Consider the following 11,666-nt stretch of genomic DNA (forward strand, 5'->3'; position numbering starts at 1 on the left):
GGCTAAAGTCAAGTTGGGCGTAGGTTAAACTTTGGATCATGTCCAAGCCCAAGGCTTACACATTTAGTATCGGGCCTGGATTGACCTTCAACCCGACCCAAGCCATTGAGTTTCACCGCCCCAGGCGGGATCCATTTTATTGGTAGACATAAAGCGCGTCACTTTTACGACATTCTGAAAAAACCACTTGACTGCAATCTTCCATGCAGATGTACGTGAGTCCAAAATCAAACTTATTCAAGCATTTCTCGAACTAAAATATTCCAATCTGATGGTTTTCCCCTAAGGTCTACTATAGAACTATTCACTCATAAAACCCTTGGGTAACTTGTGTATTTTCGAGCCATCGATAAGTGACATGGACCCATCTTTTAGTTGATCTCGCTATCAATCATTCAGATTGATGTGATCCAATGGTAACAAAAGCGAGTGTGCAGAGAAAGTAATAAGCGTTAGTAGCAACCCAGTGTTAATTCATGCTATAAAGTATAAACCCATCTCTCATTCACCGGTCGCGGTCTCAGCGGCGCGAGAAACAGGAGGGAGAGCCGAGAGCAACGATGGTGTCGTTGAAGCTTCAGAAGCGGCTCGCTGCGAGCGTTCTGAAGTGCGGAAGAGGAAAGGTGTGGCTCGACCCCAATGAAGTCAACGAGATCTCCATGGCCAATTCCAGTACGAATCTCTTTACCCTTTTCTGCAACTTCCCTTTTATTTTCTGCTGGTAATTTGAACCTCCGAATCCAAGATAGTACGTGTCCATCTGCGAGTCTCTTTGGATTCACTGAAGCTGGTGATTTTGATTTATTTTATTTATTTTTCGTTGTTTCCTTTTTAATCTTTTTTATTTGGGTATTGTAGGGTTTAGATGTTTGAATTTCTGATTTGGGGTTTAAGATTTATACTTTTGCTTGATCTTACTAGAAGTGGTGTTATTCATTTTGATACAGTAGTGATTTGGTCGAGTTTCAACTTCATTGATGCTCAGTTTGGTGCATTACAATCTGATCTAGTTCGTGGTTGTAAACTTTAAGACCTCACTGATATTTTAGATCATCCCTTAAAACCCTACTAAATGTCAATTGCCTTCCCTTATGAAGAAACTATCTTGAGTTTATATGCATTTCAACGCTAAATGACAGCTTATGAGTGATATTGTTCTTCCTGGCTTATTCTATATATTTTTCCTGCTATGGCTTTATCTAGCTTCAGTCCATCAGTCGACGAGGTCTCTGTTGCATTTTATTGAGATAAAGCTATAGTTTTGGATTTATGGTTGTGCTTGATTTTAATATCCTCATCGTTGGGGCTTATTTCACTTTGTACTGTAGGGCAAAACATAAGAAAGCTGGTGAAGGATGGTTTCATAATAAGGAAGCCAACAAAGATCCACTCTCGGTCTCGTGCACGCCGAATGAAGGAAGCCAAAAGGAAGGGACGCCACTCTGGATATGGTATGATGCTTTCCGTTGGCTATGTTATCGTGGTTTTTTTTTCTTCGATGAAGTATCGGATAGTTTTCACTTGAGAGTTTGTATTAGACGATTTGGAATTTTGCATTATCAGTGGCTTGGATAAAATATTTAGTCATATACTTGTCAGAAAAACTAAGGTTACATTTATTTTGATTTAAAAGGGGCAGAGTGCTTCCTTTTTTTTTATTTTCTTTTTTGTGAAAAGAGCAAAAATGTACGTTTAGTTTTTCAACTACATAACTTTTCACCCTTTGTTTAATGAAGTAGAGACTAATAAATTACTGATCATTTTGAAAGAGATGTAAATTAATGCTTGACTTTCTATTTTTCCATTTTGAGCCACTCTTTTGTCTTTGATCAGCCATTTTTAAGGGCATTTCATAAACCTTAAGGAAAGTTAGTTGACATTTTGAGCGTTACTGTTAGTCCTGAAACATTGAATAGGGATGAGAAAAAATTGTGCTTGTTCTTTTAGCCTTATTCTCAGGCCCAGTGGGTTCAGGAGACTGAGTAGGGCAGAATTGCTAGCTGCATTATAGGGGATTAGCTTGCAAATCAAACTGGTGTTGAGAGGCTACCAATTGAAGGTGATTCTAAGGTAATTGTGGGGTGGTTGAGGGATCCGGAATCGGTAGTTTGGTGCTTCAGGGACATCCTTAAGAGAGTGTTTTGGCTAACAAGGAATATGACTATGAGAGTCCAGTGGGTACTAAAGTTGGCAAGTTTTTTGGCGGATTCTCTTGCCAAACAAATGGTTAACAGGGAACACCTGTATTGGGCTGCTTTGTAACTTACTGTCTTTTCCTTATTGATTGGTTATAATAACCTCTTTCGAATTTGAGGCTGCACCTTGCTCCTCTCCTAGGGATACTTGTATTAGACATCTTTTTGATCAATGAACATTTCAATTATCAAAAAAAAAAAATGTTTGCAGGTAAGCGCAAAGGTACTAGGGAGGCAAGGCTGCCTACTAAAGTTCTCTGGATGAGGAGGATGCGGGTCTTGAGACGCCTGCTGCGCAAGTACAGAGGCTCAAAGAAGATTGACAAGCACATGTACCATGACATGTACATGAAGGTCAAAGGTAATGTTTTTAAGAACAAAAGAGTGCTGATGGAGACTATTCACAAGTCAAAAGCTGAGAAGGCAAGAGAGAAGATTCTGACAGATCAGTTTGAAGCAAAGCGGGCTAAGAACAAGGCTAGCAGGGAGAGGAAGCTTGCTAGGAGAGAAGAGCGTTTAGCCCAGGTGAGATATGCCTTGCCAGATCAATTGCAAATACTATCAGGAAGGGATTTTTGTCATGCTATGGTACATTCGTATCATTTTGTCGAAATGCAGTAAATCTACTACTCTTTTTCAGCATTTTTGTTACATTTGCTGAAATTTCAACTTATTTTGTGATCCAGTTAAAAGCATTTCTTTATGGACGGAATGGACCATTGATTTGTAAAATGGTCTTAGGAGGCCTCCTGGCCAATTAATTCAACCATTTTTCAGATTAAAGCATTTGATGTTTTTCCTAATCACTGGACCGGTAGTTGAAAATGGAACCATGCTGTTGAATGCCTATGACCGGACTGAACTGAATTCATGATTGCATCTAAAATTCATTAACAATAGGGAAGACCGGAAGAGTCTTTCAACAAGATAACTTGTGAACGTATTGAAAATTTGCAATATGAAGTTGTAGAAATGCTTTCTTATTTCTTCTTTTGTTGATTATCTATCCAATATTCTAATCCTAACTTTGGATTATAAGGTTGTAATGGTTCCCCTATATGTGTTACAGGGTCCAGGAGAGAGAGCTGTAGCAGCACCCGCCCCTCAACCGACTGAGTAAGTAACTCTTTGCATTGCTCTTCTCAATTGGGTGAGGAAAATGAGTTTGACTGAGAACTTGGGTCTTTTTGCAGGGGAACTAAAAAAACCAAGAAGTGAGACAAATCTTGCAGGGTACTTGTGATTTGTGAGTTAGATATGAACAAATAGTATCTGCCAGTTCCACAATATAGTTGATTATGCACCATTTTGTTACTGTTAGAAGAAGGTAAAGTAATCAAAGTAAATGTCAATTAGTTGTCAATTTTGGTTCCGTGTTATCTGATAATGAACAGAATTTTCAGAGATATATATTTGTAAACTATTTGGTAGTAGTAGTCCACTGTTTGTTTCTGGTTGGCTGAGTAGCTTTTATTTTGCCCAGCTTTATTCCATGTGTCAAATGGCAAGCCTTGGCCGCGTATATTTGTTATCTCACGCCTTGGATGTGCAAACTGGCATTGGGCCATTGATACACATTATCCAAATGTGAGCTCAGGCTTTTATTGGCCTTGGATTGGATGATGTTTACGATCATGGAATATCGTTAATAATCATCAAAAAGGGTTCAAAAGATTCAAGATGAGGTCATGTGAAGTAGGGTGATATTGATTTTTAATTCAGAACCATGCAAGGTATGTTTCATGATTCCGAGTTTGAGTTGATAGACTTTTTGAAGCTTCACCAAATTCTTGACACAAGGAGGGATAAGGGCTACCAGGTGCAATCCACTTGCTTTGGTGGGAGAGACTGGTATTGTGTTGCTGTGTTGCGAAGTTATTTAATTCGTTACTGATGTTTCGTGTTTTCTTGAATGTTTATAAACTCTTGTTCTTGTAATTCTGCCAATAAAAAAACTAAAATCAAATCAGAGGATCTTTCCTTGTGACAGTAGTAATGTAGTATATATTATTTCTATCACATTCTTTGAGATGTTTATGTCAACGACAAATCCTGGGCAAGTGGCACAGGTGTACAAAATCGTAGTAGTATGTGTGGTAACTGGAAACAGGAATAGTTAGGCGGTGCTTAAAGCCTTAAACAACTGAGTTAACATTATGGGGTCCAAACCCCATAAATTCCTCCACTGCTTGGGGTCCAAACCCCACAAATGGGTCCATATTATTACCCCGAACCCCCATCCAGGCTAGTACTTGAAAAAGTTAAGCTTTATTTTGTAAACCACCTTTGGTTTCTTTCACAGCCCTATTCATCTTACAAGGAAAACTGGATGTGTCTGTGCACTGGCATCATAAACACTCGGTGATTGAGAAACTATGAGTCAATGACTGACCATTGTATTGAGTTTCTGCTTTTTGGTTTTTGAAGAATCTGTCTTGAGTGGCATATTCTAAAAAAAAAAAACACACACACACACACAAGTTCTAGTTTGTTTAGTTTCTGCTTTTTGGTTTTTGAAGAATCTGTCTTGAGTTGCATATTCTCATAAAAAACACACACACACAAGTTCTAGTTTGTTTGCCATGCAATTTCATTTATACTGATGGAAAAGCATGAGAGTGCAAATGAGTAATGCAAATTCTGATCTCTATTTATTTTAAGTTTTACTTGTAAATTAAATTGTATTGCAAACAAATGGAGCCTGAATGTTGTCCGTAGTATGGATATATACAGGGTAAATTTATACTCTCCCCAGTTCTTGGATTCTTTCTTATAGCGAAGCATATGCCGATCTGGTTAGTTCAACGTCAACATGAATTCTGGAGGTTAAACTGGGACAAGAATCTAGAACAAGCTTTGGAAAAACAAATACAAAATGAATTGCATCATTACTGCACACTTGAGTGTGTGAAGCAACAATTGAATTCTTACAATTTTACCATGTCCTCGGCAACCTCTTCCTAGACTCCAATGAATGAACAACATCGAGTTTGGCATGTAGATTCTTCACGCATCTATTACAAAAATATATATTTGGGAGATTGATTATAGTAGATAAACGGTTAGACAAGTTCCATTTCTACTTTGACCTCGTTGCTTTTCAACGGTCTGCACGCCATTAGGGATCTTCCTTATATAAGGCTCAACAATTTTCTTACAGATTTTCTTCCTCAAGGAACTCGTGGCTCGGAACCAGTCCTCGTAAGATTTTGTTCTTTGAGCAATTGAGACTTGACGGGCCCGGCTTCTTCTTCTTTCGGTGTTGTCTCTTTGAGAATAGCTTCAGTGATAGGTTTCTTCACTTCTGCTTCATGCCTGTTATCGCCTTCCTTTGGTTCTGCTGGTTTTACATTCTTATTATCAGAATCATCTTCAATAGCTTTGGTGGACTTTGAACCATCCTTTTCCGTTTCCTTGACCACTGACTCGTTTGTGTTCTTGTGAACTTTACCATCTTCACTGGATCTGGGGAGGACGGATTCTTCCTGCTTTACATCAGTGTTTATGAGTGTTGGTCTCTCGTTTACCTACGTACAGTAAAATGTAAAAACAAATTAACAAGTCCGAACTTAGAAGAGGAAAGAAAAATGTGTAGCTCTTAAGTGGCCAATTCCTTGCTCATGAAGGCTTATTTCCCCTTGGGCCATCCTGATCCAGAACATCATAGAAGAGGCAAAGCCTTATGTAGAGAGAGAAACAAATAATCTAAGTTTGTGCATATTTACAGAGGATACATGCTTCTCAGGAAATCACTTAGAAAGGCCAAATTCATGGGTCTTCATAGAATGACCTATAATACACTGATACAGATTCTTTTTCATGGATCATTTACTAAAACACCCGTATAGTTTCATAGATCTATTAAACCTATCCTATAATTTGCATTTTATTAAAAGCACTCCTATAGTTTGCTATCGGTTTACTTAATCAAACTTCCATTGAGGTTATGTTTGATTTGAAGGAAAAAGTAGGGAAAGGAAATAGGTTTTCCTACCTTTCCCTTTCTTGTATAGGTTTCTCTACCTTCCCTACTTTTTCCTTCAAACCAAACACAGCCTAAATGATAGTGAAAATGACAATTTTGACTCTAATTTCCATTTGAATAAATTTAACCAAAAGAAAATGAAATGATAATACCATTTTTGCCCCTAATAAAATAGGAGCAAGCACTCTATTTGGTCAATTTTGTTTTTTTTGTATGAAGTGTTAGGAGTACTTTTAGAATAAACAATCATGGTCCCATGCCCTTGAACAATTTTCCACCAGTTTAGGTGATCATGTTAAAACAAAGACTTCTTAATGAAAGGTCGATTAAGTAAATAATATAAAAACTGATAGGATACAAGATAGGTTTAAGTAAATCTATGAAACTATCCAGAGAGTTCCAGTAAATGACCCTATTGTAAAATTCCTCTGATTTATAAGCCGGACTGGACCAGATGGTCGGACCAATTGACCTGGGAACTAGTCAGGTAATTGGTTCTGTTTCACCCCAAAATCACTCCCGGGCCAAAATTTATCGATTTGGTCAGTGACCCATTGAACCAGGTGGTCAAACCATTGGCATGGACAACGGTTTTGGCCATTTTTATTTTATTTATCTTTTAAGTCAAAATGGACCATCCATTCGAACCAGACGATTGGACCATTCAACACAGAAACCAGTGACCAGAACGGTTCCCGGTTTTAAAAAACTTGTATAACTGGATTCACCCCGACCTGGTTCGCTGACTAGCGAAAAGAAATTGCTTTTTAGCGATTTGATTGGAATCTATTAAACAAACTAGACGTAAGAATAATAAGATCCGTATTAGAATTTAATAAGGTGTGTAATTGGAAGCTATAACTCACCTTTTGTTTCTCAGGACCAGCATGACGAGAGAGTTGCACTGTGGAGTTATCCTTGGGAGGCTGTGTTTTTTCATGGTCCATGGAACCTTCGTTAGCCGCTGCTTCAGTCATGGGATTGGGAGAAGGGGAAGTAATCGTATCGACCGAGCCACCTTCAAAATCCAACTCGTCCGGTGCCCGGGGTGGCAAAGGTGCGATGCCTATGGTCAAATCTTTAGAGCTCCGGCTTAGCCCCATAAATCCAACTTTTATAACATCACGCTCGCTGATCATTGACACTCCCTTGGATCTCGATTCAATTTCGTCAATATCGCGTAGGTGAGAAGAGGCAGACCACGACGCAAGCTCATCGATGGAACTGGTGTCGTCGTCGGGGATGCTTCTCTCGTTCAATAAGGATTTCCCATCACTCATCGAGACGATTGACATTGGAGAGCCCACTTCTGATACCTCTACCTGCAAGTCAGAAGCTATGGATTGGGTATGATGTTCGTGTCCTCTCTTCTTCACGTTAAGCAAAGCTTCTCCTATGGTCATTTTCTCGGTCGCTGATGGGCTCGAATCGTATACAGGCTGCTCATTTACTCGACTGTCGTACACTTCGTCTGCGACCTGTAGCCCCATGTGATGAGAGTCCCTGAGCGATGGTTGCATGGAATTGCTGAATTCCTCTGCAACGCAACCTATGGTTGGCTTTATATTTTCTTTGGTTATTTGTGGCGAGCTCATACCCAGATTATCTGTCTTAGATGCTTGATCATTAATCTCTATAGAATCAGCTTCTTCTTCTGAAGATTGGCTTTCTTCACCGGAGGAATCAGGTGCAAACCGTGCACCCAAAGATTGCCCTGGGAATGGGGGAAAGTGTGTCGCCTTCTCTGGTGGCATCCGTTGGGGGACAAAAAAGGGAGGGAACTTAAGGTCGCGCATGTTTTGCCTAGGTTCACATGGGAGTGGGAATGAAGGACCCAAACTAAAGCTCTCATGCCTGCAAAAGAAGTAGTCCTTGGGTTGAGCTGCCATGAATTCTTCCTGAAAGTTGTCCTCCATGAGATTGGGTTTTTCTTCTAACGGGTCATAAGGAAGATCAAAAGGGTTCTGAGATGGTAATAGTACAGAAGGAGCAGAACCAGGAATTGGTGGTAAGCCCGTGGTGTCATTAGGGCAGTAAGGAAGATCGAAAGGGTTGGTTCTTATTGTTGAAATGGGAGGAATTTGGACAGGAAGGTCATTACTGTCGAAGTCTATCAGATTCTTCTCAGCCTCCATTCTCAACAGTTTCCTTGCTCTTCGCTTCGCAATTAGATTCTCTAGCCGCTGGTTTCTTTCCAGCTCGGAAGTCCCCAGATCCATGAGATTCTTCTGGTCATCCTCTGTCCATTCTACGGCTTTACTTCCGTCCTCTTGAGCCCTCTGTGCATCTTCTGTTTCTTCTTGGCTTTCAATCTCCTCCAATGCAGTACTATCTTCGCTGGATTTCTCAGAAGCGGCATCGAAGGAACGTGAAAGTGGATCAAGCTCATCGACACGATCTTCCATCTGTTTCGAAGACGAATCTCGAGACGATTCGAAAGAAAATTCACCTGTGGGCTCCAATTTGAGGCTCTTGCTTTCCTTCTCCTGATTGTTTCTCTCTTCTTTGATCACCTCCTTATTGACATCTTTAGGCTTTTCTTCACTGAAAATGATGGATCTATTAGTTCGCACTGATGTGAAAACCGTTTTTCTGCCCTTGTCTCCTGCAATCCTTCTTACTGTCTTGCCTTCGAAATCCCTCCTGTAATCTTTATCAGTTCCTGCAGAAGAGCTATGATCTTTTCCACCAGCTCCCTTCAGAGAACCAACCTGACTGGTCCTGTTCGTTCCATCTTCATCTTTGGGGATGTTGTTAGTTCCGAAATTGAAGAAGGTTCCAAGAAGAACAGCGGTACAGACAAGAATAGGGGAAGAAGAAAGCAGAAAACCAAACAAAGATGGGAGAAATCTATACAGAAAATACAAAAATATAACTACACCCAAAATCAAAGGATGATTCCGAACCCATCTACAAGAAGCTGAGATGGACGAGATCAGATTTCTGATAACAACTCCCATCTCCATTGCATCTAGAGGCATATATATCTTCGTTATATTATATAACAATGTTTTTTAAGAAAAAAACAATATAAGAAGAATCCAAAATTGGAGATAAAACAAGAAGAATCAAAATTCTCTTTTCAAATCATTCATTCCCATCTCCCACTTCCAAAAATTATCAAAATCAAATCTTTGAGCAATTTCTGCTATCCAGGAAAAATAAAAACAAGAAAACTCAGAACTTACATTTGGATGTGAATTTTTCTATTACTATAAAAGACTGCAAATGAAGATAAAGACATACATTTACTAGATACAGAGATTAAAGAGATGGAGAAAGAAATCTCTGGTTTCATTGTTTGCAACCGCTTTAGTTTCTGTCATTTTCCATTTTGGGAACACAAAGAGAAGAAAACGATCCTTTGTTTTAAGTTGAATTCTCTGTTCGATCGTTTCTTTGACTGATAGATCCTCTAATCCAGGCACCCTTTTCCAATTTGTGGCCGAGTCACTGACTTCTCCTAACGAAATTTTGCTAAATTCCCAAGTTTTTACCTTTCTTCAAGTTAAACGAAGTTGTCAGCCCTATCAAGCGACAAAATAGAGAACAGGTGCAAGTTAGTTGAAATGCCATGCCACCCACCCAGGGGTGTCAATGGACCCGGTTTGGGTTAGACCAGTCCGAACCAAAATTAATTTGAATGGGTTGGATGCTCCAATAAGACGTATTGAATTGGATCATTCCAAACTTTAATGGTCCGAAGTATTTAGTGGCTTGGATTGGACCTGGTTCATTTGTAATGGATTTATACTGGATTGAGTCAGAATGAACCATAATACCAGGTCCATCGATACAAGACAGGAGTATGGGTGTCAAACCAGGTTTGAAATGGAACCAATTTGAACAGATTGGGTGGCTCAGACATTGAAATTTTCAACCAGATCATAATGGTCCAAAGTATTCATCAGATTGGATTGGACCTGGTCCATCCATAATGGACTCATATTGGAATGACTTGCGTTAAACCAATATCCAGTTTATTGACAGCCCTACTTGTACCCTTGTCCTGATTACTCCCGTTTTTTTTCTCTTTTCTTTTTGGCATTTTAGGGGGACAATTTAAAAAAGAAAACAAAAAAAGAAAGGATCAAGAGAGTTTAGGTAGATCAAATAATATAGAAATGTGTATCACTATATTCTCAAACAACAAATGCTACAATGAAAAAAATCCTCTCCACACTGCATTACACGTATAAAAAGGAAATAATACTAACCACATAAACATAAGAAACATGCAAACAGATGGAAGTAACGTATATAAGCCAGACTCGATAGAAAACAGGTATTTATGAGCCCCAAGAATCAGAGTCCAAAAAGAGAGAGAAGCTGCACCAATGTAAGTTGTATGGGGCCTCCCCGAGATAACTAGATAGAGGGATAACCTGATTTACATCTCAAGGGCTAGTTGTTGAAGGTGGTGGAGAGAAGAAAGGGATTGTCTTTGGGAAGGTGGTTGGGATTGTGGGCAGTGGAGGCAAGCTGGCCGTTGGAATTGTTGGAATTGTGGGCATGCTGGGAAGTGTTGGCAATGTGGGTTTAGGGAAAGAAGGTATTAGGGTGCTCGGCAAGGGTGGCAGCGTGGACTTGGGTAGAGTGGGGACCGTTGGAAGGGGAGGCAACTGAGTAGTCGGCAATGGTGGCAATGTGGTGGGTTTAGGCAAGACTGGAATTGCCGGCAATGGAGGCAATGCGGGCTTCGGCAGAGTTGGAATTGTGGGAAGTGTTGGCACAGGCGGTGGTGAAGCATCCAACAGATGGCGAGCCGCGACGGACAAATTGATGATTGACAATGACCAGGCAAACATCAAAGCCAGAACGAAGCAGTATTTGCTGGAAGCAGAAGCCATGTTTGAAGGCTAAATGTGCAATCAACCAACCTAGAATAGAAAGTTAAGAACAAAGTGTTGTGGGATGAGCAACTACGACTGGAATTGGCTTTTTATAGAGCAAGAAACTCAGAAAACATAACAAGCCCGGAATTAGAACAAAAAGTAAATTTGATGGAACGAGGGAAAAAAAGTAGTTGGTAGTTCACCTTCTCATCTAGAACTATTGCAAATGTGAAGCGAAATTCCCAACCTTGAAAACCAACTCAAAAAGATCTCTTTACCGTGAAAATTAAAAAAAAAGAAAAAGAAAATGTTGGAAGTTGGATATTGAATCTACAGTATCGTTTATTTGCTCACCTAATTGTTTGTATTGCGTTGATCAAACTGCATCTCATATTGTTGCCTCTGACAAGTACAAATAGAATGATCACTCTGCTGACCTACCGCCAAATGTTGGGCGACCAACTATTTACGATTTGATCGATTGTCAACCATGCAGATTTGATTCAATAATAACCAGATTTCAGACGTTCATATCTAATATCGTCTCTCTCTCTCTCTCTCCCTCTAACCCCCCCCCCCCCCCCCCCCCCCCCCCCAAAACTAGATCATGATCAGAAAATGTTCAGGTTTTAGAATTTTAAGGAAGATAAA

General features: G+C 39.8%; 2 protein-coding genes across 4 annotated transcripts; one reads left to right on the top strand and one right to left on the bottom strand.

Moving 5' to 3' along the window:
- Positions 1-514: 514 nt before the first annotated feature.
- On the top strand, positions 515-4,184 carry LOC148868901 (large ribosomal subunit protein eL19z-like). Of its 2 annotated transcripts, XR_016107591.1 has the most exons (6): positions 515-672; positions 1,329-1,451; positions 2,407-2,720; positions 3,265-3,311; positions 3,389-3,522; positions 3,679-4,184. XR_016107591.1 is itself a non-coding variant. In XM_088971634.1 (5 exons), the coding sequence occupies exons 1-5, from the start codon at positions 561-563 to the stop codon at positions 3,411-3,413; spliced, it is 621 nt and encodes a 206-aa protein (XP_088827760.1). In that variant the 5' UTR covers positions 515-560; the 3' UTR covers positions 3,414-3,661. The 2 variants fall into 2 exon arrangements, 1 of the variants encoding a protein (XP_088827760.1); XM_088971634.1 differs by lacking the exon at positions 3,679-4,184 and having other exon boundaries at positions 3,389-3,661.
- Positions 4,185-5,018: 834 nt separating this feature from the next.
- Positions 5,019-10,179, bottom strand: LOC148868902 (uncharacterized). Of its 2 annotated transcripts, none has more exons than XM_088967834.1 (2): positions 7,047-10,179; positions 5,019-5,680 (listed from the first exon to the last, which is right to left on the bottom strand). In XM_088967834.1, the coding sequence occupies exons 1-2, from the start codon at positions 9,159-9,161 to the stop codon at positions 5,366-5,368; spliced, it is 2,430 nt and encodes an 809-aa protein (XP_088823960.1). In that variant the 5' UTR covers positions 9,162-10,179; the 3' UTR covers positions 5,019-5,365. The 2 variants fall into 2 exon arrangements, with proteins under 2 accessions (XP_088823960.1, XP_088823959.1); XM_088967833.1 differs by having other exon boundaries at positions 5,019-5,722; positions 7,047-10,169.
- Positions 10,180-11,666: the final 1,487 nt, after the last annotated feature.

This window comes from Nelumbo lutea, chromosome 2 (genome assembly GCF_056320005.1).
Source record: "Nelumbo lutea isolate HS-2025 chromosome 2, American lotus-T2T, whole genome shotgun sequence".
Classification (NCBI taxonomy): domain Eukaryota; kingdom Viridiplantae; phylum Streptophyta; class Magnoliopsida; order Proteales; family Nelumbonaceae; genus Nelumbo; species Nelumbo lutea.